The sequence below is a fragment of the Dipodomys ordii genome, unplaced genomic scaffold (genome assembly GCF_000151885.1).
Source record: "Dipodomys ordii isolate 6190 unplaced genomic scaffold, Dord_2.0 Scaffold56, whole genome shotgun sequence".
Classification (NCBI taxonomy): Eukaryota; Metazoa; Chordata; class Mammalia; order Rodentia; family Heteromyidae; genus Dipodomys; species Dipodomys ordii.
This window is the reverse complement of record NW_012267272.1, coordinates 11208306-11233511: the sequence shown is the minus strand read 5'-3', so window position 1 is coordinate 11233511 and position 25206 is coordinate 11208306. Positions and strand designations below refer to the sequence as shown.

Sequence of the window (25206 nt, the reverse complement as noted above, 5' to 3'; positions counted from 1 at the left end):
CCTCCCTTCCTCCCTCCCTCCCTCCCTTCCTTCCTTCCTGTGGTACTGAGTACTGAACTTAAGTCCTCACTTTTGCAAGGCAGATGTTTGTCAGCTGTGTCACACCCTCAGCCCCTTTGTGTACCTTTTTGTGACTTGTTGCCTTGGCGATTTTTCAAAGTAGGACCTTGCTTTATGCCTCCATTCACCCGCGTTGTGATCCTCCTTCTACATGTCTCCCTATTGCTGAGGATGTCAGGTATGCACCACCATGCTCAACCACTAAGTGAGAAGGAGCGTCCGGAATTTTTTCCTCTAGGGTAGCCCTTGAACTGTGATGCATCAACCTCTGCTTTCCAAATAGCAAGGATTATAGGCCTGAGCTTTCTAAGACAGTTTACTATAGAATGAATGAATGTCAGAGTTGTCAAGGAAATTAATATTTACTGTAAGCCTCTTCAGCTAGATGCAAATCTCATGGTCATGGTGGCATATTCTTTTTTTTTTTTTTGATATCTGACAGTATTTGAGTGCAGAGAACCTATAAATCATATCTGTCTGCTGACTCCATCTAAGATCACCAACTTCTCCAAACTGGAGCTTGACAGCTTTTGCAGCACAAAAAGTAATCAGGTCTTATTTTCTTCTCTCTAGACCCCTCACACTCTACTTTCAAAAGACAGTTACCCTTTCAGTAATTCTTTCCTATCTGTTTTGTTTTTCATTTTCAAATTCATTCTAAATGTGACTCTGGATGGCTTTGAGCTCTCTTGGCTTGTGAGATTATGTTGAACAACATGTTTCACAACTTATGTGAGAAACATACATTTGTGTATGTTTGAGCATGCTATACAGCTAAGCAGAGAGGAAACTCTAACAGACTGTTCATAAGTTTAACTAACTGGTGATAAATGATTTTCATTCAGGACCAGTCCTGCAGGGTACTATACATTGGTGTTTAGGTGGTGTGGTGTAAGCTGTGTGTATGTGTGTAGTGCGTAGTATGTATGTGTACACTTACATTCTAACTTGCCCTGCCAGTTCACCCCACACAGCTTGTCTGTTTCCTTTTTTCCTTGTGGCTTCTTCCATTTCCTCTCACTCACTGTTCTTCATTTAAATTCTTTACCCTCTATCTTATCATATCAAATCTTTAATTTCCTCAGAACATCACCCATCATCTACTTACTGGGAGAGTTGTGATTCAAAATACCAATATAGATGTTAATATCCGCTTTATATGTTTATTTATGTTCTTCCATAAGGAATCTGCCCTGAAAGAATGCTTTGCTTAAAGCAAATGTGAACTAATGACAGAGTTTCAGGGATTAAAAAAAAATGATTTGCCTCTTAAAATACTTTACACAGAAAAGTTCTTAAAATATTTTCATAGAAAAAATTGTGCAAATCATGTGAGGAACACTCTGTACCCTTTATTCTTTGTTCTGATTCTCTTGTAACTAATTTCTTCCTAGATGCCACTCATTACTACAGCAGTATGATTACTGCCAAAGTCCCCCACCAGTCGGAGCTTTGTGGTACCTTACCACAGCATAAACACACATGCACATATTCATTTCCACTAGTTTTCCTCCTGTGTACTCTCAGTCTATATTTATGTTTTATGAGAATCTTGATTCCCCAGTACTATTTTTACATGTTCTGCTTATTATTGATGTAAATATTTCAAAATTGCTTCAAATATATATTTTTTATTTCTTTTTTTACACAAAAGTTAAAATATGTTAAATATTCTTTTCACTGTTTTTCTTACTTGATAATATATTCAGCAAATGGGCACCAAATAATAGAGTCATTGTTATTATTTGTATTTAGTTTTTTTATGGTTGTATATGTTCATTTTGCAAATATAGCCTAGTTTAATCAACCTATCTCCTTTATGTGGTCATAAAGATAGGTTGCAATATTTTATTGTTAAAAATTTATCTCTTGAGGCTGAGATCTGAGGACTATGGTTCAAACCCAGCTAAGACAAGAAAGTCAATGAGACTCTTTTGTCTAATTAACCATTAAAAAACAACAGTAGAACTGGGGCTCATAGTACAAGAATGCTAGCCTTGAGCAAAAAATCCTCAGGAATAGTGTCCAGTCCCCAGTTCAAGTCCCATTATCAGTACATACACACACACACATACACACACACACTCTCTCTTTCAATGTAGTATTGCAGGCCCTCTATTTATGATTTTTCCCCTATGATTCTATATTTCTTCAATTTTACTTGGGAGAAAACTTCCACATAGACCCTTAGTCTGAATCTGTAAACAGCGATAGTACTGAGTTGGCAATTACATATCATATTGCACAGATGAATGCATTCGGGTGTCCATCTTGCTGGTAGAATAGAACACACAGCTCGGTGTAGCCGTAGAGTGGTTTACCTGTCTGTCCCTAGCATGCCCAGCTGAGTAACTTGCTTTTAACTCTTGCAGTTGGAATTTAACACACATGGAGGAGAATGAAACAAACATACCACTTGCTATATTTTCAAAAGTCTAGGGAGCACCTCGTTTATAGTCAATAATTAGTGCCCCCAAAGCCTTTCTTTGTATCTTTTTTTTTCAGCCTTGAATTTCCAATTGAAGGAACCACACGTTTATGTCTGTGTTTGCATCCATACAAATGGAAAATACAGAGCACAAAATGTGAGCTTGTGTGTAAAGAACCTTCTTTACACAGATGTCCTGAGGATCCATCTATTCTGAATACCAAGAAATTCTCCATTTTATCACCGGGCCTTCTGCTTACTCCACAAAGTTCAGACTGTCACATACTCACTCCTGTGTGTGTTCAGCCTCAGTGTCCTCTCCACAGCTGAACAGAAGGCGAGACTTGCTGCTAGCATTCACGTTTCCTGTGTGATAACCACGACTCACCTGCAGGACCCTGTGAGATACACTCTTATCATAGAATTCCTGAGCTTCCCATGTGTGGGCATGCATGTGTTTCTACACATGGGTTTGTTGACCATTTAACTTTTCCTTTCTGCTGATGTAGGGGTGTTAAACATTGGTCGATACTATTAGATAAACGAGACTTATAACAATAAGCATCACTGTTTTACGTACACATTGGGCTCCTAATCATATCTCCATGTTGACATGGTTGCTAAATTAAGCCAATCTGCTGACAACACTATCACAATCACATTCAGTGTGCAGAGCCCTGTCCAAGCTGATGAGATGCCACATGGAAGGAGACAAAATAATCCATCGAGGGCTTGTGTACAATCAGATACAATGATATATTCTTAAATATGCTTTCATGGAGGAATCAAAAAGTACAAGGAAGTACACGTCAAAGCAAAGCCTGATGTCTTACCCTTCAGAAATTCATCGCAGTGGTTGACAAAGGAAGTACTTATTATTACGTCAATAGTCAGTGAGGAGTAGTTAGCATATGCAGTGGTATCTATTTTTTCTTAAAATGTCAAACGTTTCTGTATTTCAAAAAGATCTATTGAAAAAATAGATTTGGTTCTACCAAATACCTGCTATTTTTTTTTAGGGATTCAGGGAAGATTATTAGTTATGTTTTAGTTAGGGTTGAATATTTCTGCGTGTGTGTGTGTGTGTGTGTGTGTGTGCGCGCGCGCACCTACATGTGTGTAAATGCAGGTATGCTTATTTTATTGTATTGTATTTACCCAACTTTAAACAGACAGCATTGTTTTCAGTTTTTGATTTTAAAATTTAAAACATAAATCATAGGCATTAATGCTTAGTTCAGTTAAAGCTCAAATACAATTATCCTATCATTCCAATTCTCAGAATTAAAATGTCACAGGAATTTAATCATATATTGACCTTCTTATTTAATAAGAAGTTATGTCCAAACCCAGCATATATCCCAACTTGTGTCACAAGCCCAACACAGTTTAAAGGGACAGGAATTTGTCTTATAGACTTTATCTTTTGTATTGTTGTTGCTGTTCTGATATCACGTCATAATTTAGTTGTGCTGAATGTAAACAGTCCCAATAACTTTATGATAAATTCAGTCTTTTTCCATTGCTCTAGGCTATAATACACAGCTCTATTTTCTGATTTGTATACTGTAACAGAGCTGCAAAACACACAAACAAACCACAGTCACAGTGTATGTATGTGTGTGTGTGTGTGTGTGTGTGTGTGTGTGAAAGACAATTGTGTTTGCTGAGTGCTTAAGATCAGAAGTGTCATGGCTCAGGGCAACCTGGCTTTTGTGTCTGAAATGAGAAGAATGTGTTGGTTAGCCAGCTGCAAAGGATCCTGAGAAGACTGACTAGTGAAAACTGCACTTCTAATAGGTGCTATTATAATCCAAATGGAATTAGCAATTATATCTCAAAATTCACTAGAAGAAAACTGCTTCAGTGGGGGGTAGGAGGAGGTGCTCTGTTCTTTGCAGATAGTAGCTATGTCTGCAATTGTTAGAATACAAGTCCTCCACAGCCTGGTTTTTAAATAATAAGATAGCACAAAGAATTAAGTGATATGGAGAATGTCAATTGGTGCTTTGTGCAGAATAAAGTACTGTGTGATAATTTCTAAGGCCAAATATTTCTAAGGGATAAAGTGTGTGAGTGGAGGGGAGGGGTTGTTTCTTTTATTGAATAGCTTGCTGGCAAAGAATAATTCTGAAAATGTTTCCTTGATGGTTCCCAATGAATAAATGACAGACTCTTCCAAGGTTTGACCATGCATTCTTTTGTTGTTGTTGTTGTTCTTTCCAACCATATACAACACACTCAAAAGCTCAGTGGCAACATATAGCTCAGTAAGATCAGTCTTCAGTGCATACTAAAATCCACCAGGAGGCTGTTTATAATGCTAGTAGGTGAGGTACACTCTAGAGATTCTGCATTGCCAGCCTCCTGAGGATTTAAACAGTTTCCCCATGATATGATAGAGTCAAGAATCACTGATCATTCGTTGGCACGGAAGGATTTTTTCTGAAGTGTTGTAGGAAGTTGTGAGGCATCTGGCCAAGGATAAGGAAGGTGTTATGTTAAACTATCTGCACAGAGACAAGAAGAATGGCACAGGGCCAAGTGGTGGTGGCTTGCATCTCTAATCCTAGCTACTCAGAAGGCTGAGATCTGAGGGTCTTGGTTCCAAGCCAGTCTAGAGAAGGAAGCTCCATGAAACTCTTCTTTCCAATGAAATAGCAAAAAGTACAAGTGGAGCTGTGGTTCAAGTGGTAGAAGACTAGCCTTGAGTACAAAACATCTAAGGGACAGTGCTGAGGTCCTGAGTTGAAACGCATGTGTGCACGCACTGGTGTACACACACACACACACACACACACACACATATACACACTTTTCCCAATGCACACTAAACAAATACACATCATAGTAAGTGTGTAATAAGTGTGGGAACAGAGTTTCGATGTTTGAAATCTAGCTCCAGACAGATTCCAAGTTAGCTTTTGGCATGAATTCAATATTGTTTCATTTAGTCAAAATGAGTCATTCTAGTGATGGTCCTGCTTCCAGAACTAAGCTAGGTATTTGGTACCATAGTGAGGGATGGAGTTGGTCTACCTGGATTTGAGATTGAGCTGTGAGTAAGCACACAGGGGCCTCTTTCATTTCAGTGGTGAGCACCAGAGATGAAAATGTGCCCTTCGAGATTATACCAACACCTACGGAAGTTCTTTGAAAGTCACGTTCACACTGCTATTTAAACATTGCTGATTTAAAAGATACGATTCTCCTTTTCTTTTTTCTCCCCTAAAAGGTCATCCTTTAATTTGTTTGCCTGTAAAAAAGCAAGAAAGGCATGGCGATTTCTAGTCCCACCTTCCCTGGTTAACTAGTTCAGTCAACGTTTCACCTGGGGATAGCTCCTGGCTCCTCTTCTCTGTACCACAGCTGTTTGTTTGCTCAGCCAACAATGCCATCACCTCCTGCCATGTTGAATGGGATAGCTTTCCTTTGCATTCTCCAAACAACTGGCACAAGCCTCTCCCCACCAGGACCCATCCTTATACAATACCTCAGCTTTATGTATTCATCACCACCACTTATTACTGCGTGTTTGTCTGATTGCTTATCTCTAAGCCCCTGTGAGGAGTTGTGCTCAGGAAGTACCAGTGACTCAAGTTCATTCGATTGTCTTCATCAATGCCTTTGCAATTCGAGTTCTAATTCTCCCATATTGTGTAGGGACCTGGGGGCCAATTCTAGTTTTTCCTTCTCAGACCTGCTCCTGAAGTAATGAAAGGAGCACCTCCTGTTGTAAACTACACAGGAATCAGTCGTAAACACTGTCAAACTGTAGACTCAGGTTGGAAGGTGTGGGGTATACCTGGGATTTCCTGAAGGTCTAACGAGCTCCCCTGTGGGATGGAGCTGTGGATGCACTTGAATGAATGAATGAATGAATGGCAGGCACTGTGCTCAGAACACCTCACATCGACCTCAACTGAAGGTTTTCTACTTTCAAGGTAACAGCATGTACATAATCCCAGCTCAAGGCTAACATTTTATAAGCCCATTTGGGGGTGTGTTTAACTTGTGTTTTAAAATGATCCCATAGGCCTGGAGGAATATGATGGATAAAACTAGCTTACTTACTTTTCTCCAAATTCTGACGTTAGAGTCAGACGACAAAGCTAACTGTAATGGAATCACTGTAGGTATGCTTAGATAGACATCTAAATGAAAATATATTTGTATGACAATATAGGACTCAGTGACACTTAATGGGGCTGTGGTTTAAATTAAATACATGTGATATAAATATATAAATTAAATATATGTGATATAAATTAAATTCATCTTCCCAGTTATATTTAAAGACAATTTACACACAGATAAGTCCTGATAAAATATACTACACATACCAATATGTTCATAGGGGAAAACTATTGTAAACAGATAAAGGTTCACTTAAAATTTCAAGGCTGGAGCTCATGTAATATACTACCTTAATGTACCTAGAAATCTCATATTTATGAATTTAATAATAAATGAATAATTAATGTGTAACAAGCTTGTTTCTAAACTCTGTGTGGAATATTAATTTAATACCAACAAACTCCATTGAGGCAAATACCATTGAAGGAAATAAGGTAAATTTTTATCAATCTTAATTTACAGATGAAAAAATTTAGCTAGGGAAGGATTTAAAACTCTGCAAAAAGTCAGATCTAAGTGCACAAAATTATAATGGGAATCCTCAGTGGCCTAATTCTAAGCTTAACATTCACATACCACTCCCTCTGCCTCTCCAGATTTCAGCCCACAGAAAACATGGTTCAGTCTGTCTAAATTTCCTACTTAAGAACTCAGTAAGGAAGCTGTCCTCTTACTTAAAATCTTGGCTGGTACCCATCTACCACCATACCATGTACATTTGCATGGACCTAGAAATGACTTACTTGGTCTACAGATGATATAATAAGAAAATCATATCAGCATATCCACTTGGTAAGACCTCTTCCTTCAAAGTGTTCTGAAAACAATTTGATGTGATTGTGATTGTGATTGTGTATGTGTGTGTGTGTGTGTGTGTGTGTGTGTGTGTGTGTGTCCCAGTCCTGGATCTTAACTTGAGACTTGGCACTGGCCTTGAGATTTTGTTGTTCAAGGCTAGAACTCTACTACTTGAGCTATATTTCACTTTCAGATTTTTGGTGGTTAATGGGACATAAGAGTATCCTGGACTTTCCTGCCTAAGCTAGCGTCAAACCATGAGCCTCAGATCTCAGCCTTTGAATATTTAGGCCTGTGTCACCAATGCCTGCCTCAGATGTACTTTTGACATTATATGAGTAGTTATATGTATGTGTGTGTGTGTATTCCATTTACCTAATGAATGAAAATGCACTAGAGTGTAAAGAATTATAAATTCTTGACTGCCTTTTGGGAATATTGTAAGTTCATAACATTTTTCTTCGCTGAACAATATATAGAAAAACATATTCAAAATTACTATTAACATGTTATTGTCATCTTCCATATTATTCGAAAACTATTAACACAAAACCAATGTTCTGTAAGAGTGAATGCTGGATATCTCAGAAATTGACACAAGAAGAAACCTCATAACCCCTTAAAATGAGACTCTCACCTTACAAATGTGTCGTTGGTGAAAATGATCAAAATTCACTAGCAGAGGCATTACACTATATGTAAAAGGATCTGGAAAAATCCACCCAACTTATTAAAATTCATGAGAGTTTAAAACTATCACTGAGCCTAAGAGAGGTGTAAACAGAAAAAAAAATCTATTTCACAGAAATAAGAAGCTTATTTTAAGTTCTCCTTGGAAGCTGTATTCTCCTGTGCAAGTCCTAAAGACGATTTATCCATTTATACCAAAGATCATATTAGAAGGTATTTAATGTGGATCATTCTGATGTGTTTTATTGCCCAATAAGCTATCTGTAAAATTATTTTGAATATGCACACCTGATACTTTTTCCAAATAACTGACTGCAGCAATCACACACGTATATAGATAAACAAGGAAGAGTAAGTCTCATTTATTCGTGAAAGAATTGCATTAGTATATTAAGTGAAGTGGAAGTTATTATCTGATGGAAGGTACATGATTGAGCCACCGTGATGATTTTCATGCACACAGAAAAATCCTACATTTCTTTGGCAGACTAAATACACTATTGAACCGAGGAAGAGAGGCATTTATGTTTTACCATTATAATGAGAACAGATTTTTAAGTGATTTGGAAAATTAGAGCAAGAGCTCTAACAAATGGTTGAAAAGACAGGACACAGGAATCCATTCATTTTTAAATAGTGGCTGCTTCCATGGCTCATTGCACTTAAGACCTTCCTGATGGTAACAAATAATCTGTTACAAGCACTGCTATGGCTTTTGGCAAAGAAGAGCATCTCCCAGGTGTGAGTCACGGGCTCCTGCCTGGAGCAAACCATCTACCCATGTATTGGGATACTCTCTTCCATTTGTTCATTTGGAAAATATGTCAGAAATTTGCCCAGATTCTGCATCCTACTCTAAGTCACATTTCCTTCATGAGAAATTATTTTCAGATATTTATAGTTAGGAATCAGAGTAAGTTGAGGCACACTGAATCTGGAAAGGCTTTGGAAGGAATGAAAAACATCTGAAAAATCATCATTCCAGACCATTCTCACAGAAAGAATATTCTGTATGTTATCTGTGGAATGCTTCTCTAATTGATAATATGGGAGTTTCCAAATAATCATTGCATGAAAAATTTCTTATGTAATTTTAGCCGTATCTTTTATCTGGTATTCTTTGAAGATTAAGAAGGTTTGGAGAAATGTCACATCTCCAAGTTTGTAAAGAAAGAAAAGAGGAAAGACTGGACATAGTAAGTCATGCCTATAATTCTAGATACTCAAGAGACTGAGATCTGAGGATTACATTTCAGAGCCAGCATGTGCAGGGAAGTCTCTAAGACTTTTTTCTCTATGCAACCAGCAAAAAGCCAGAAATGGAGCTGTGGTTCAAGTAGTAGAACATCACCAACCTAGAGCAAATAGAGTAAGGGAGAGCACACAGGTCCTGCATTCAAGGCCAAGTAATTGGCTCAGAAAAAGAAAGCAAACAGTTTTCTTTGGATTAACAAAACTAATAAAGACTAAGAAGATATGAATAAGTTAAACTATATTTGCATTACAATACAGGAATTTTTATAGTACATATCTCCTAAAATAATAATCCTGTACAAATAAGTCTTTCACTCTGAACATTCCAACAGACTTCTCAAGCACACCTGAGTCAGGCGTCTTGGCAAATATCTACTGGAATTTGATAAGAAAGGGTTATAGAGAAATATTCCTTTCCCTACCAGACAGGAAATTTGAAAACATAACCAAGAACTCTACAAATTAGACTTACAAAATATGTAAAATTGAGACATACTTGTTTTTTGTTACCAAGGAAATTTTAAAGAGAGGGATTGTCGTCCGTGTCAAGAAAGTATACAAGCTTTTATTTTTCTCAATATTATCCAAAATGAGAACATTTGGCTAGCTAGGTACTTTTATTCTCAGTTTCCATCTATATTTATTGAATTTTTTGAAGGTCTAGTTTCATTTTATTACATAAAATTTCTGACTTTAAATTCTTTAAACTCTTGTGGAAATATGATTCTCATCCAGATGCCTTTGCCTTGGTTTATTTTACTATAGTATATAGTGATGACAAGAATAACTTGGGATATTCATATGGACATTTTAAATATTATAAAATTAGTAATATCATTTCTAGGGATTAAAGAAGGGATAGCCACTGACATTGGTTAAGAATAATATCCAATAGCCAGGCACTGGTGGCTCATGCCTATAATCCTAGCTATTCAGGAGGTTAAGATCTGAGGATAGTAGTTTGAAGACAGCTCAGGTAGGAAAGTCTGTGAGACTCTTTTTTTTTTTTGCTTTTTTTTTGGGGGGGGGCAGTCGTGAGGCCTGAACTCTGGGCCTGGGCGCTGTCCTTCAGCTCTTCAGCTCTAGGCTAGAGCTCTACCCCTTGAGCCACAGTGCCACTTCCGGCTTTTTTCTTTTTTCTTATGTGGTGCTGAGGAATCAAACCCAGGGCCTCATGCATGCAAGGCAAGCGCTCTACCACTGAGCCACCTTCCCAGCCCTCTGTGAGACTCTTATTTCCAATAAATTACGCTTCAAAAAAAACCAGAAGTGGCAGTGTGGCTAAAGTGATAGAGCTCTAGCCTTAAGAAAAGGAAGCTCAGTACAGGGCTAAGTCCTGAGCTCAAGCCCTAGGATTGGCACACACAAAACAACAACAACAATGACAATAATAATAATCATCATCATCATCATTCTCATCAGTGGTTGAATTTATGTTACCATACATTTTGCTCAAGTTCTCAGTACTTATAGAAACCAGTAGAAAGAATCATTTTAAAACTACATCCACTTGTAAATTGTAAACTATCTGTCTCTCTTCACCTTAATAGAAGCTATCCCTCGGAAAGATATCTGATCCTTGTCAAAATTTTCTTTTTAAGATAATGCTGTCTAGTAGATTAAAATAAATCTAATATTGAATAATCATTTTTTTTCTTTTGTGTCAGTCCTGGGGTTGAGCTTCTTTTTGAGTCACAGCACCACTTCTGTCTTTTTCTGAGTAGTTTATAGGAGATAAGATTCTCGCAGACTTTCCCGCCTGCCCTGGCCTCTAATTGTGTAACTAGGATTACAGTCGTGAGCCATCAGCACCTGGCTCTGAATTACCACTTTTAATGATCTATAGTCCAAGTTGTCTTTTTGTTGATATAGTAAATGTTAAAATTTAATCACTGTGGGCTTAATAATACAGAGCTTTAAAGTACTTAAGAACTGTCTGAAGTCAATGAACTTTGTTTCCTTTAGAACACATCAAAGCAATGAACTATTTTTTTTATCAGTAAGAATTAAAACCTTAATACCACAGAGTACTAAAAAATATAATAGATTCATTATGGCAGGCATATTGGCCCTGAACTGTGTTTCTCAATATTTATATCGCACCTCAAACTTGTTTTGATTTTTTAAATTTCGTAATTAGTACTCAATTCAGTTCCTTCTAGAAATAGTCACTGCCACTGCTGATCACACAGCACACTGATTTTAATGAGAAACATGGGATGTAAAGGAAGAAGCAAATAAGACCAGAAAGGTGGAAGCTAATTGAAACACATCTTTTCATAGGATGAGAGCACTATACATAAATCCTGTCCTGCTTCACGATATGCCAGAATAAACATATTTCCCCGATTCAACCATTAGAGTATTATACACCACCAAAAGAGTCCAAGTTAGCCTGGACAAAGGTACCTGAGCTTTCTGTCTCTGCATTGGTCATGCTGCAAATAACTTTTAAGTACTTGAAAAATAAATTAAAGCTCCAATATAGCTACCTAACCATCGTCTTAGCACATCCTGAAAGGAAGGGACTTGGACATTCTGAAATTTTTAAGGGAAGACTACAAAACCAGAAGATAGTTTGGAGCCATGACTTTCAGCCTCTAGAATAATCGATCAGCATGCTAATCTGCTCTGAGGTTACAAGGGGGCTTTATTGAGAGGACGGGTGATTTAAACCTTGATTATTATTTGCAGGTGGTTGGTTGGTCTCCTGTTTGGTTGGCTGCTTACTTAGTCTATCTGTGTCTCTGTCACTCCTCAACTACAAGGAAGACCAATTCTAATTTTCTATGTTACTATTGTTTTTACTATAAACTGCCTTCCTGGAGACTGGAACCAATCTAAAATATGGTTCTCAAATTTGACCATATGGAAAGAATCACCTGGAAAGCTTTACAATCCCAAAGTCCCTGCTACACTTTAAAACAATTAAACATGAATCTGTGGGTTGGGACATAAGCAACCATATGTTCTCAAGCTCTTCAGATGAATCCATTGTCTATCCCGTGTGGAGATGCACTGTTCTATAAATTATGCCTGAGGCGCAGATGATTTTAACTGAAAGATGAAGATTTCCACAAAGAGGCATTTCCCCTATTTCTTGCTTCCTAAGTTACACGCTTTGGTACATAAACATTCTTCTGTACAATTATAGCTTGAGAGGAGTTATTTCTAAAATACTACTTGGAAAGACATCTATCTTATTACTGGGGTGAAATATCCCTATTTCACATGATATTACTATCATTAGACCCTGTTGGAGAAATGACCAGCCAAGGCATAAATTCTAACGTGGAGACTCACTAAAATTACTTGGACTGTTCTGGAGATAGCCAGTAGTCTAATACTGTGAAAGATACAAAAAAAGTGAATCATTTCTTCCTGGTCCTTAGCCTTTTCCTCTTCAGCCTCTACTTCAAGTTTTTGTTTAATATGACTAGTTTTATTTGATTTTGGTTGTTTTTTTTTAATAGTCAAACTAACACAGACACCAGATTTAACATTCACCGATACATTCAAATGTGAAGTTTACATACAGCAGTCCAATAGAATTGAGATAATTTATGAGCACACAAATAAAAGTTTGTATTCCTTCATTGTTAAAGAATAAACTTAAGTCTATAATAAGGATTTGAAATAGTATCATACTAGGGAAAATTATTTTATTAGCAAACATCACTACTCCTACTTACCAAACTCTTTCTTACCTAATACATATTTTATTCCAACTGAAGATGTCTGGCTTATAAAAGTACTTACCAGTATCATTAAAAGTATTTTTTTTTTTTGCTGGCAAAATGTCGATCTCATACTAGCTATGATGGGCATGTAAGTTCTTTAAAGCTTTAGGTGATAGAAATGCTTAGTCTAGATTGAAATCTATTACTCTAAGCAAAAGATAGAAATTATGGTTTAAGAAAAATGTCCTCAAAACACAAGAGTAAATACATAATTTTTCAATGGCTTTCATAGGTACACATTGGCAGCTACATACAGCTGAAAGAATGAGGAATGCGAGGGCATGGGTATTGTACCTCGGAACTGCCTGATTGTCAAATATTTCCACCTCAGTTCCACATCTTGTCATTTGTTTTTGACCAAGACTCACCCAGATGTTTCCATCTTGATGGTAAGGCTTCCAGTTCCTCCCTGTATCACTGTAGAGCACTCGGTACTGAGTCACCCAGTCAGAGCTGCTGTATCTTCCTTGGGTTGCTATGGCACTGAGCTGCTTCCGATGGCCAAAGTCAACCTGAAGCCATTGATAATGGTCACTGTCTGATGGGGACCACCCCCCAGCACCTGCAGTGGGCAGAAGAAAGAGAGGAACATGAATAGTTCAAGCTGGACATGTACACTTGAAAACAAATTCTTCTACCTACCTTAATTGGCCTTGTCAGTGCTATATTTTTCCTGATGTATTATGAAGTGTCCTTTATAGGCGCCATTGGGACTTCAACTAATATTCTTCCAGCTGGGTAACATTGATTCTTTAACCTCTTTATGGTGTAATTATGTGCTCATTTTCTCCTGAGCAAATGTCTTCATAATTCCTCAATTAGATCTTATTAGCACATGTCAAAGTCTAATTGGCTGAGGGTTGATCAATTTACCATGAACTCTTCAGCTAAAATCACTAGGAAAAATATGTAACTCATTCCTTTCCTCACATAAGATTGGATTTTGTAGCAACTTACAAATGAATTAAAAAAAAACAATTATATACAACTCTCAAATATACTTTGCTTTAGAAGTTCAGAGTCTAAAGATTATTAGCACTGTACTTCTTAAAATAAAGGTTAATCTTATATTAAAGTCTTGAACTCAGAAATACCTAAGAATTCAGGCCGTATTTATTAACTAAGAGAAATAGATCCAGTGTCTCTTGAAAACCATGATTCTAGGAAAATAATCTGCGTTACTACAATTAAATATCTTTTGGTGAAGTATGATCAATTAATGATCATAAATGATCATGATCAATGATAAGAATGAAAACCATGTCCCAGAGAAATGATACTAACAGAACAAAAACATTCAATTTCTAGTTATATTTAACTCTGGTTACAGATAAATGAGAAAATATGGCATGATTACCACTGGGAGAAAGGATCTATTTGAAGGTCAGTTTAGTGACTAATGAAAAGAAATGATTGAAAAATATTCAACAAAGCTTCAATGTAAAATTTGACAAAATACATGTGCCAAAAGCTGGGAGCTAGTCTATTCTATGAAGATGATCATAATAACATCATTCTGTAGGCCATTACAGCTATATCATTCATTTAGCAGGTCTATATGGTTCATTATTTTTCTTTTAGTCATGAGAAAATAGATTTCTGAACAAATACAAAACTGTAAAAAATCTATAAAATTGATGAGTGGATCACAGGCAAACCTCCATCCAGATGAATAAATGAGGCAAGACCTGTTAGCTTCTTGGCTTTCAGCAGGACTCACATTCTAGTTCATGGCCCAGAGAACATCAGGGTCACTGAGGTGTGCAGATTCGAACTTACAGCTACCAAGAAAGCTAGAAAGTATAGGATAGAGTCCCAGTAAAGGAGGAGCTGTGAACAAAATGCTCGGAAACTCTCACGGGGACCTCCAAAATCAACATAGTCCACATACCGGATCACTGATATGCTGCAATTGGCAGACCAAGATGCCACAAGATTAGGGGGGAAATGAACAAAAACTGGACATTGCACAAGGCTGGGTGAATTCCATTTCCCTCTAAGTGAGTATGAATGGCCTCACTGAACCATCCAATCATTCAGTAGACATCCCAGCAAAGTCATGCATGTAAGCAAAAGGAAAAATGTGGTTCTACCAATAGGTTTTTTTTTTCTATATAACTGAACAAAATTGGTGAAAAAGGTCACTCTGACCTACAAATTTGATTGTTGCTCAAACAGAATCCAACACTCCATGAATCAAGGCCATGAAAATTGAACCACTAAGCATGTGTCCATAATGTTCAGTATAACATTAAAAGAAAAACAAATCATTAGACCATTGAAAAAGCAGGATCACATGACTGGATAACAACAATTAATCTAAAAAATGGATCCACAAAATAACAAGATTGATGGAATTAAAAGCTCAAGATATTAAAACAGTGATTATAAATTAATTCTATGACTAACAAACTCATGAATATTTTCTTTTAAACAAGTGCAATACCTTAATAGAGCAAAGAAAATAATACAGAGTAAAAAGGACATTTTAGACCTTAAAAGGATACCTGTCTTAAAAAACTACCAAATGGGCATTATAGCAGATTATCAACCTTGCTTTGAAGTTGAGTTTGAAGCTGACTGGTCATGTGACCGTTTCTAGTGTTAAGGTCTGGACCTTCTATAAGTAGGGATTTTGCCCTCCTATAGTATCTAATATTTCCTATAGTCCTGTATCATCCACTGCCTGTTTTCTAGAGTCAGTTGGTTAAAATTGCAAAGGAGTCTCAGATCAGCTTCAAGGATAACCATATAGTCCACTCTCAGGAGATAATGGATGTATTTTCTTCTTTGTTAGACATATAGTTCCCAAAAGAAATGTAGGTCTATTTGCATCTAAAGTTCTATCTATATCTATATATCTATGTATATCCAAAGCTATAGAATAACTTTTTTGTGAAGCCAACAAGCAATTAGTACTATAAGGAGAAGGCTGGAATTATGTCCAAATTATTGGAAACTTTCTAATATTTTTCTTTATTGCCTTGCTAATGAATACTCTAAAGGAATATTTTTCTCTTGCTGTCCATTTTTGATGCCTTTTTAGTAAGCAGGAATTAAAACATACAGCCTCTTAGTCTCATTTATCTCATAGCTTTTAAAACAATGAAATTTATTGCCAACTTTAAAGGGAGCCAACTCTAAAAGCAGGGAAATATAAGTGAAACTTTACTTTTTCCCAGATACTATGTGTAGAGAATTGTGATGCACTTGAGTGGAGAGGGCAAATGCCAGCTTTGCACAGAGAGCATTGTGGATTGATCAGTGGAACCTTTCCTCTTTCTCTTTGATCTATCAAGCACTTAATTTGGAGATGTTGATTAGTTTGTTCATTTGGCTTGTGAAATTCCTAACCTCTGCCAATCTAAAATTAAAAATAATACAGCTTCTAACAGAAACAGCTCTGGGAAATGGCATCTGAGAAGATACCGGGTTCCCAAAGCATATTCAATACATAGTGGTGAGTAGGCATTGAAGAGGAAATAAGAGATGTAGGCATGAACTCAGGGACCTGCATAAGATGTTGTTTGTAATCTATAGACAATAGATCCAAAATTAAACTAGTAAATACTAGTAAGTAACTAGTGCTTTAGTGCAGTGCCTCAAAAGATATGTTCTCATTACAGAACTCTTTCTCTAATAAACAATATAAACAATAGGAATGCTGTTCCCTTACTCTATTTCACTCAGTTTATCCCTTTTCCTCACTCTCTTGTCCATAATACTTTGTGTTCTGTGGGGGTGGGTGGGAGGGTGTGTGTGTATGTGTGTGTGTGTGTAAGTGTATGTTTCTTTGTTTTGTAAAGATGCATGGAGTTTGTACTCTATTTTATCAGAATTATTTGAGTGATTATTTAAAAGAAAGAACTTGGAAAAATGTGTGAAACTCAAACATGTATACTTTGAACTCATATGACAGTTCCTTTTGCCTGGCTGTTTGTAACTCAGTGTCACGGAGAGAGGAGAGGACAGAGTAGGTGGAATGGGAGAGGGTGTGATACCCCTCCTCCAGTGATAAATGTCTACTGAATAACTCAGCACTAAAGGTGGCCTGTGTGACACCATCACAGACTGCCCTAAGATTCGAGAATAGAATAAGACAGCAAGATGAGAATGAAAATCAATTAAGAATAGAGCTTCCTTTAATAATGGAGAGAGAAGTATGTATCAGATGAAAAGAATAAATTGAAAAGAAGACTCCAGGCAAGATTGCATTATGAGTTCAGGCTCTGAGGTCTCCTTCTGCTTCAAATACACCATATTTTTAGATAAGATAGATAAAAAGAAAATTGAAAAGACATAGCCAGGATCAAATATAGGATAAGCATCTCCATACACAAGAAATATAACCAAAATGCAAACCAGCAAGGAGGGATACAGCTGAGGCTAGCTGGTGTGGGGTTGGGGTCACGCCGAGGTGGCTCGGGTGTTTGGCTCTCCAGGAATAGTGAAGAATTGAAGTTTCCTGGGACTAAGGCTGGCTCAGGCCTCATCTGAAAATACCACTTCTTGGAGACTGCAGGTTAAAGGCACAGAGATAGGTGTATCAGTGCCTAGGTAAGGCACTGGCTTGTTGCTTTTACCTGTATTTCCCTAATAACATTGATAGGACAAGGCCCAAGATCAACAATGCAAGGATGGTTTCAGCCTAAGGACCCTAGAACCCTAGATAGACAGGAATACGACAGAAAGGAAATGGAGAAGAGGAGAGAGAAAGTGGACACATCCTTTAGTGGAAAGAGACAGAGATGAAAAACATGTGCAAACCAAAATGTTCCAAATCATAAGAAAGAAAACAAATGCTACAAAATAAAGTAAGTTCAGATGTTATAATAATTTATGATGATGGAAAACAAATATATTTTTGTTTCCAAACAATGAAAAAGTCATACTTTCCATTAAATAACAGTAATTATCAGGAACAAAAGGGAAAAAGAAAAGCATTAATAGAAGACACTTTAGAAATAAGAAATAAAAGCCATCAATAAGGGAAAAAAAACCTTTATCAGAGAAAAAATCCACCTATTATATCTATATGCATAGAACATAAACATTTAAAAACAGGAGAATTTTGTCTTCCAAATTGAAAAATATGAAAGGGTCCCTAACTCCTTGGATTATTGCAAGGTGAGCACATTAGAAGTAGCGCATCGTGTAATGTAAATGAAAGTTGATCTGAACACAATACAACTGATGCAGTGTGACATGTACAAAACATGAAGTCTAAGCATACAACTGAGAATTATCCCACTGATCAAGCACCTTAGGAAATGCTAAAGGAGGGCACTAATGAGCTCAGATCTTATTTACAGCAGGAGAGAATATCAGCAAGGGTGGTGGATGCGTTGGAGAAACAGACTTCAGCCAAGTGTTGATAATCTTTTGAGCAGAATAGTTAGAGAAAGGAGCTGTACCCACTAAATAACAACTGTCACAAACTAGAGAAAAGTGACATTCGATTGGGCTGCATGGATAAATTAATGCTTGTGTAAAATATCATTAAAACGAGCATTTTTGCGGCAAAAATGGCAGAAGATCTAATATTATCAAGTATCATCAAAAGGCAGGAAGATGGAACTATTTTTCTCCCATTTCTACTTTCTCCAACATGATGATTATTCTTAGAATAGCTAAACAACCAGGCACAAGAATAACCTCTTGAGTCAGGTGAGACCTGGTAAGAGAGATATAGCCCATTAACTCTCCTGAAGCATTCAAATTCAGATTATAGCCAGTGTCTGACAGTGTTCTTCAGTAATACAAACTCGAATATTTATCAAAACTGTTCTTAAAAGCGAACAGAAGCCAAGCAACTAAAACAAGAACACAGAAATAACCCCAAATGTTTTTTTTTAATTAGGCAAATTGGTAAACCTACAAAATGTGCACAAAATTATTTTTTAATTTAATTGTCAAGGTGCTGTACAGAGGGATTATAGTTCCATACGTAAGGTAGTGAGCACAGTGATTATAACAATAATATTATAATAATTTCTTCTAAAATCAAGTCCTTAGTTAACTGATAAATTTCAAAGATAGATCTCCAATTGGAATTATAACAAAAGATTTGACAAAATCTCTACATATCACATGGTAAAATGTGATCTGAGAGATAGTAGCTTTTGCTGAATTAAAAAATGACTATTAGGCAAGCCCAAATATGCTGACTAATGATCATATCAACGCACAGAGAATACACTGCAATGCCTCATGGACTGTCACCCTCTACACTGTCATTCTTCATGTTTTCATCACTTAAGGCATGAGGACATGCCTATGAAAGTTGTCAATTATATAAAGCTAACAAAGAAACTTAATAGTGCAACTCACTGAATGATTATGTAAAATGGTTGTGACTAGCTGGAAATCTGAGCCTTAGTGTGAATAATAAACTAAGGTACTCAATGCTGATTTGATGCTTACAGGTCTATCAGGCTTATAAATAATTATCTAAACTTAATTTTCTTTGTAATATAAAGTATTATATATTAATTATGTGTAGACCATCAGTAAGTACAGTATTTTGCTACAATATATTTAACAAATGTATATGTATATGCTATTTGTAAATGTACATATACATGCATAAATACAAGGTAGACCAAGAAACCACAGCAATTCATAAACTTTTTTTCTTTAAAAATACACCTCTTTTTTCTCAATTATTCTGACATGAATCTATTAGTTGTATGTAACAGTTGCACAGTTGCATGTAAAGATAGATTGTTCTTTTTCTTTGCTGCCTGCTATTGTATTGTTAATAGAATCTCCTTTCCATTCTAATGTATGTATTTTCGGTACAAAGCTATTGTTAATAGTCCCACTATTTTATTTTATCTTTGGGGGGAAGAGGGGTAAAGAGGAAAGAAAGTTCTGAGCCTGAACTCAGGGTTTGGGCATTGTCTCTTCTTTTTTTCGTTCAAGCCTTGTGCTCTACCACTTGACCTATGGCTCTACTTCTAGCTTTTTGCTGGTTAATTGGAAATAAGAGTCTCATGGACTTTCCTGTCTGGGCTGCCTTTCATATGAGATCCATAGATCTCAGCCCCCTGATATTGGTTTATTTTTTAATTAATTAATTAATTCATTCATTTATTCCCAGTTCTAGGGCTTGAACTCAGAGCTTGAGCACTGTCTCTGAGCTTCATTTGCTCAAAGCTAGCACTCTACTACACGAGCCATACCTCCACTTCGGGCTCATGATTTAAGAAATCATGTGTACAAAAATGTGTGAATTTTAAATGAGCCTGTCTTGCCAGTTTCAAGCATAAATCTAACCAAGTTTTATCTCTTTTACAGTAGTGTCATGAGGCTGTCTATTATTCCGTTGTTCTATATTCTTCCCCAGACTTAGTAGATTTTCTTTTTAAAGTTCAGGTTTGATATTGTAGGTTGTTGAAAATTTAATTGTTTTTTTTCCCCGATTGTGGGGCTTGAACTAAGGGCCTTAGCTCCATCCCTGAGATCTTTAGTTCAAGGTGAGCAATCTGCCACTTTGAGCCACAGGGCCACTTCTGGTTTTCTGGTGATTAATTGGAGTTAAGAGCCACAGGGTCTTTCCTGCTTAGGCTGGCTTTGAACCTTTTTTAAGATTATTTTATTGTGAAAATGCCGTATAGAAGGGTTACAATTACATGGGAAAGATAATGAGTAAATTTCTTATCAAGCATTGTAGCCTCCTCCTTTGTTTTGGCTTTGAACCTTGATCCTCTTGTCTCAACTCCTTGAGTAGCTAGGATTACAGGTGTGAGCCACCAGTGTCTGGCTTTCAACTTTTTCTTGATACACACATTCTATTAATTTTGAAACTTATTATAAAGGTACTTGTAATACAGGTATAAAAATTATTCATGCTAGGATAGAGAGCTAGACAATGTAAATGAGATATAGATTTCTTAAATTACTTCTGTATGAATGTGTATCAGTACTTGATTTATGGTGAAAGTCATAATATATAATTTCCAGTACTACATTTAGGCTCACTAAATGGGCAAAAGGGAAATATGACTCTGCTACAGATTTAAAATATTCAGATCACAGAGTAAAATGTGGAAATCTAGAGAATAATATAGGAAAGTAGAGTCACTGTTTTTTATGGTTATGAAAGATTTCTTAATCAGGATTTAAATTGTGTGTGTGTGTGTGTGTGTGTGTGTGTGTGTGCGTGCGCGCGCGTGCGCGTGCGTGCTTATGATGGGTGGGAAATATTGGCTCAAGCTTGAAATCCTATTTATTCAGGAGGCTGAGATCTGAGAATCATAGTTTCAAGTTAGCAGAAAAGTTCATGAGGCTTTTTCTCTAAGTAACCAGTAAAAAAGTTGGACTGAAGGTGTGGCTCAAGGCTTAGAGCCAAAAAGCCAAACAGAACTCAGTCCTGAATTCAAGCTGAGGTATCGGTCAGTATGCACGTGCTCTCTCTCTCTCTTTCTGTCTGTCTCTGTCTCTGTCTCTCCCTCTCTCTCTCAGACACACACATTAGAGTTGGATAAATTTTATCATACTGAAATTAAGCACCACTGATTACCAAATGGAATATTCTAAATTAGTAAAACAGCTAATTTTAGATTTTGGAAGGATATATCTAAAAAGAAAAACACCTGTCCAAGTGCTCAGATCCATATGTGTGAATAAGTACATAAATCAATTAGAAATGCCATAATAATTCAATACATCCTTTGGAGGAAAAAATACCCCATAGGAAGCAATCTTGATAAAGGGCTCAGGGATAAAATAATATTGAGGAAGAATGATGGAAGATGTAGTATTGATTAAGGGGCATTGCGTTTATAAACTGCTTTGTAGCATGGTAACCCCTTTGTATAATTACTTAAAGATAATGAAAATATAATAAAAAGTAGAAACAAAACTCAAGATATCAATAATCAGACTATGTGAAAGGAGGATAACTTAAAAGCTAAGCATGCTTAATGCCAATGGATTGAATCTCATCGTATTACTCTGAAAAGACTACCAAACTAAAGGTTTTTAAAGTGGAAATTAATTGAGTGACTTAATTTCCAGCTTCAAAAGAACCATAAATGCAAGGTTTGCCAACAGTTACATAATATTACATATTCCAAAATCATCCATAATTTTTTTTCAGTTGTGGGGCTTGAACTCAGGGCCTGGATGTTGTCCCTGAGCCTCTTTGTACTCAAGGTTAATGCTCTACCATTTGAGCCACAGCACCACTTGTGGCTCTTTTGAGTGGTTAATTAGAGATAAGAGTCTCCCTCTCTGGAGACTTTTCTGCCTAGATTGGCTTTGAAACATGATCCTGAGTAGCTAGGATTACAGGTGTGAGCCACTGGCGCCCTGCTAGCATCTATGCTTTTGTGAATGTAGGTTATTCAGCTTTATGTCAGAATTCTGAAATTAAAATAAAAAATGTTTAAATAATTTGTCTATATATTTTCCATTTTACTATCATGAGCTGTTTATACTTTCAAGTCTATTTATTTATTTGAAAAGGGAGTTTACATAACTCCACAGATTCGTCTGTGTCTAATTTCATTTATATGAAGAAAGATGAATTGAAAAGAAAACTTATTATGAAATGATTACTATCAAGTGGCTTTTATTGTTATTGTATGATTATACAGATTTTGGTTGATCCATTTTATTAACACAGAAGAATATTGTTTAAGGATATTTCTTACACTGTCATGCTTGACTTAAATATCTTTTATTGTTTATGGATTTGCTTATTTCCATTTTTTGAGCATGTTTTTGTTAACCCCTCATATACATTCCTTAAGTACATTTTGGGTGAAATTATGGACTACTGTTTTAAGGTTTTTTTTCCCCTCCCCACTTGTTGAATTCAGACCTTCTCCACAAGTTAAAACAAAATCTTCCTTGGTACAGTACTTGGGTTTGAACCCAGAGCTTCCTGGGTCTTCTCTTGGTTCTTACTTGAGACACATCTCTACTTCTGGTTAATTGGAGATAAGAGCCTTTTAGACTTGTCTGTCCAGGCTGGCTTTGAACCATGATCCTTGGATCTCATCTTCCTGAGTAGCTAGGATTATAGGTATGGGCCACCAATGCCGGGGTTTCCTGGCTCTTTCTTTCTTTCTTTTTCTTTGGTGAACTTCCATGTGTTCTTCTCTCCTTGTTCATGTAAATCAAGTAAGGGGTCTCTCTTCTGTCAAGAAGCCTTTCCCCTGTGCCAAGGAACTTTGGCATTTGTTGCTGTCCTTGGGCAACAGGTGGCAGCAGCACATTTTTTTATTAATAAGTTTCTTTTTATTGTGAAAATACTGTACAGAGGGGTTACAATTACAGGAGCAAGGTAATGAGTACATTTCTTATCCAGAATGGTTGCCTCCTCCTTTGTTTACCCTTATCATCCCTGCCCTCCAAAGCCCTCCCCCCATCCCATCCCCCATCCCCCACCAAAGTTGTAAAGTTCATTTTTCAACATAATGCCTTGTACATCTCATTGTTGCAATGGGTCCACCTGTATCCCTATTTAAACAATTTGTGTTTTCCCTTTCCCTCCCCAAATTATACCTACATCAAATACAGTGAAAACAAGGGTTACACCGTGGGGGAGGGACATACAAAGCACCAAAAAAAAAATCACCTTGTAAATATGTTAGAAACAATAGCAAGAAAGAAAATACCACTTGTGTCCTTATCTTGGGGTTCATTTCTCCTAACATCAACTTATCTGACCATTTCTGCTTGTCTCATTTTCTAAATCAGCCAAGGTTCCTTCTGTCTGGGGTAAATGATCCGAATCCTTTCTCTATATTGTCAAGGAGCATCAGGCTAATCACGTCAGGGAAGCAGGAACATAGATAATGTGGTGATTTATGCAAGTCTATGATTTTCCAGGAGGGATCTTTCCAGGAAATCTTGGCAGACTTGACTGAGTGGATGAACAATGCTAAGTGAAATCTATCTATCTATCTATCATTTATTTTCTGCCAGTCCTGGGGCTTGAACTCAGGGCCTAGGCACTGTCCTTGAGTTTCTTTTGCTCAAGGCTAGCACTCTACCACCGAGCCATGGCTCCACTTTTAGCTTTTTGGTAGTTAATGGTTGATAAGATTTTCACAGACTTTTCTGCCCACACTAGCTTTGAACTGTGATCCTCAGGCTTCAGCTTCCTGAGTGGCTAGGATGACAGGTGTGAACCACCAGTGTTGGGTTGTATAGTAGAAACTATTTCTAACACATGGTGACTTTTGTCTAAGTGGTTTAGTTTACATGAGGTGAATTTCAAAGTAAATTCTCATGGATATTGTCAAATATAGTCAAATCTAGCATAGGACACTGTGTAGAAAAGTTGTTTGCTATTGTTTCTCTTAAGAAAGACAATAGTCATAGGGTTATTTACAAAGTGGTAATGTTCTAACTGGTCACTCACTAAATATAGTTTTTGATGATTAACAAAATAGTTAGCTAGGCACATCATATCTGCACTTTGTCTGTCTCACAATCTCCTTTACTGGAGTTTCATTATGTTCTGGGGCAGTGACTCTGCTCCAAAAAGAGCTGCAGAATAGCAAAAAAGAAATACACATATTCTCTGTGCATCAACAAGATCTATTATTGTATTGTCACATATTTGTGCTATGTGCAAGTATTTCATGTAGAATAATACATGCAAATTTGTATCCAAGATGCAGTGTTGTCCATTGATTGGAGTTTTTATATATGTAAACTTTACAATTTGTAAGGATGCATACAATGATCGGTGGCATTAGTGATCAAGTTCTGTAAAATTGCCAAGAATATATGCAGTGACAAACATATATATCATGGCTTCCAAGTGAGGAGTCACGTAGATGAAGGCAGAGAAAGATGAGCCATTTTTTGGGGAAATATCACAAGAATTGTCGCAGATGCTTTTACTGACTTGAAATAACTGGGAGATTGTTTTGCGCCTCCGGTTTTATATGTGTACCCTCACACTCAGACTATGATGTGCTAGTTTCAAATGCAGGAAAACATAGATTCTAAAGGCCCTGGGCTTTTAGTTCCATCTTTTTTTTAAGGGAGAAAAATGCAAAGAGGGACAGTCTCAAAACCAATGAATTGGCAGAAACACATACTTTCCCATCTCTCTTGAGCACTCTACTCTGCCCC

General features: G+C 36.8%; 1 protein-coding gene across 1 annotated transcript in view; it reads right to left on the bottom strand.

Moving 5' to 3' along the window:
* Cntnap2 (contactin associated protein-like 2) overlaps positions 1 to 25206 on the bottom strand; it is a 1232273-nt gene that overhangs the window by 1172728 nt on the left and 34339 nt on the right. The window contains exon 4 of the mRNA XM_013021595.1: positions 13476 to 13669. Coding sequence (XP_012877049.1) covers positions 13476 to 13669 — 194 coding nt within the window. The remainder of the gene's footprint in view (positions 1 to 13475; positions 13670 to 25206) is intronic.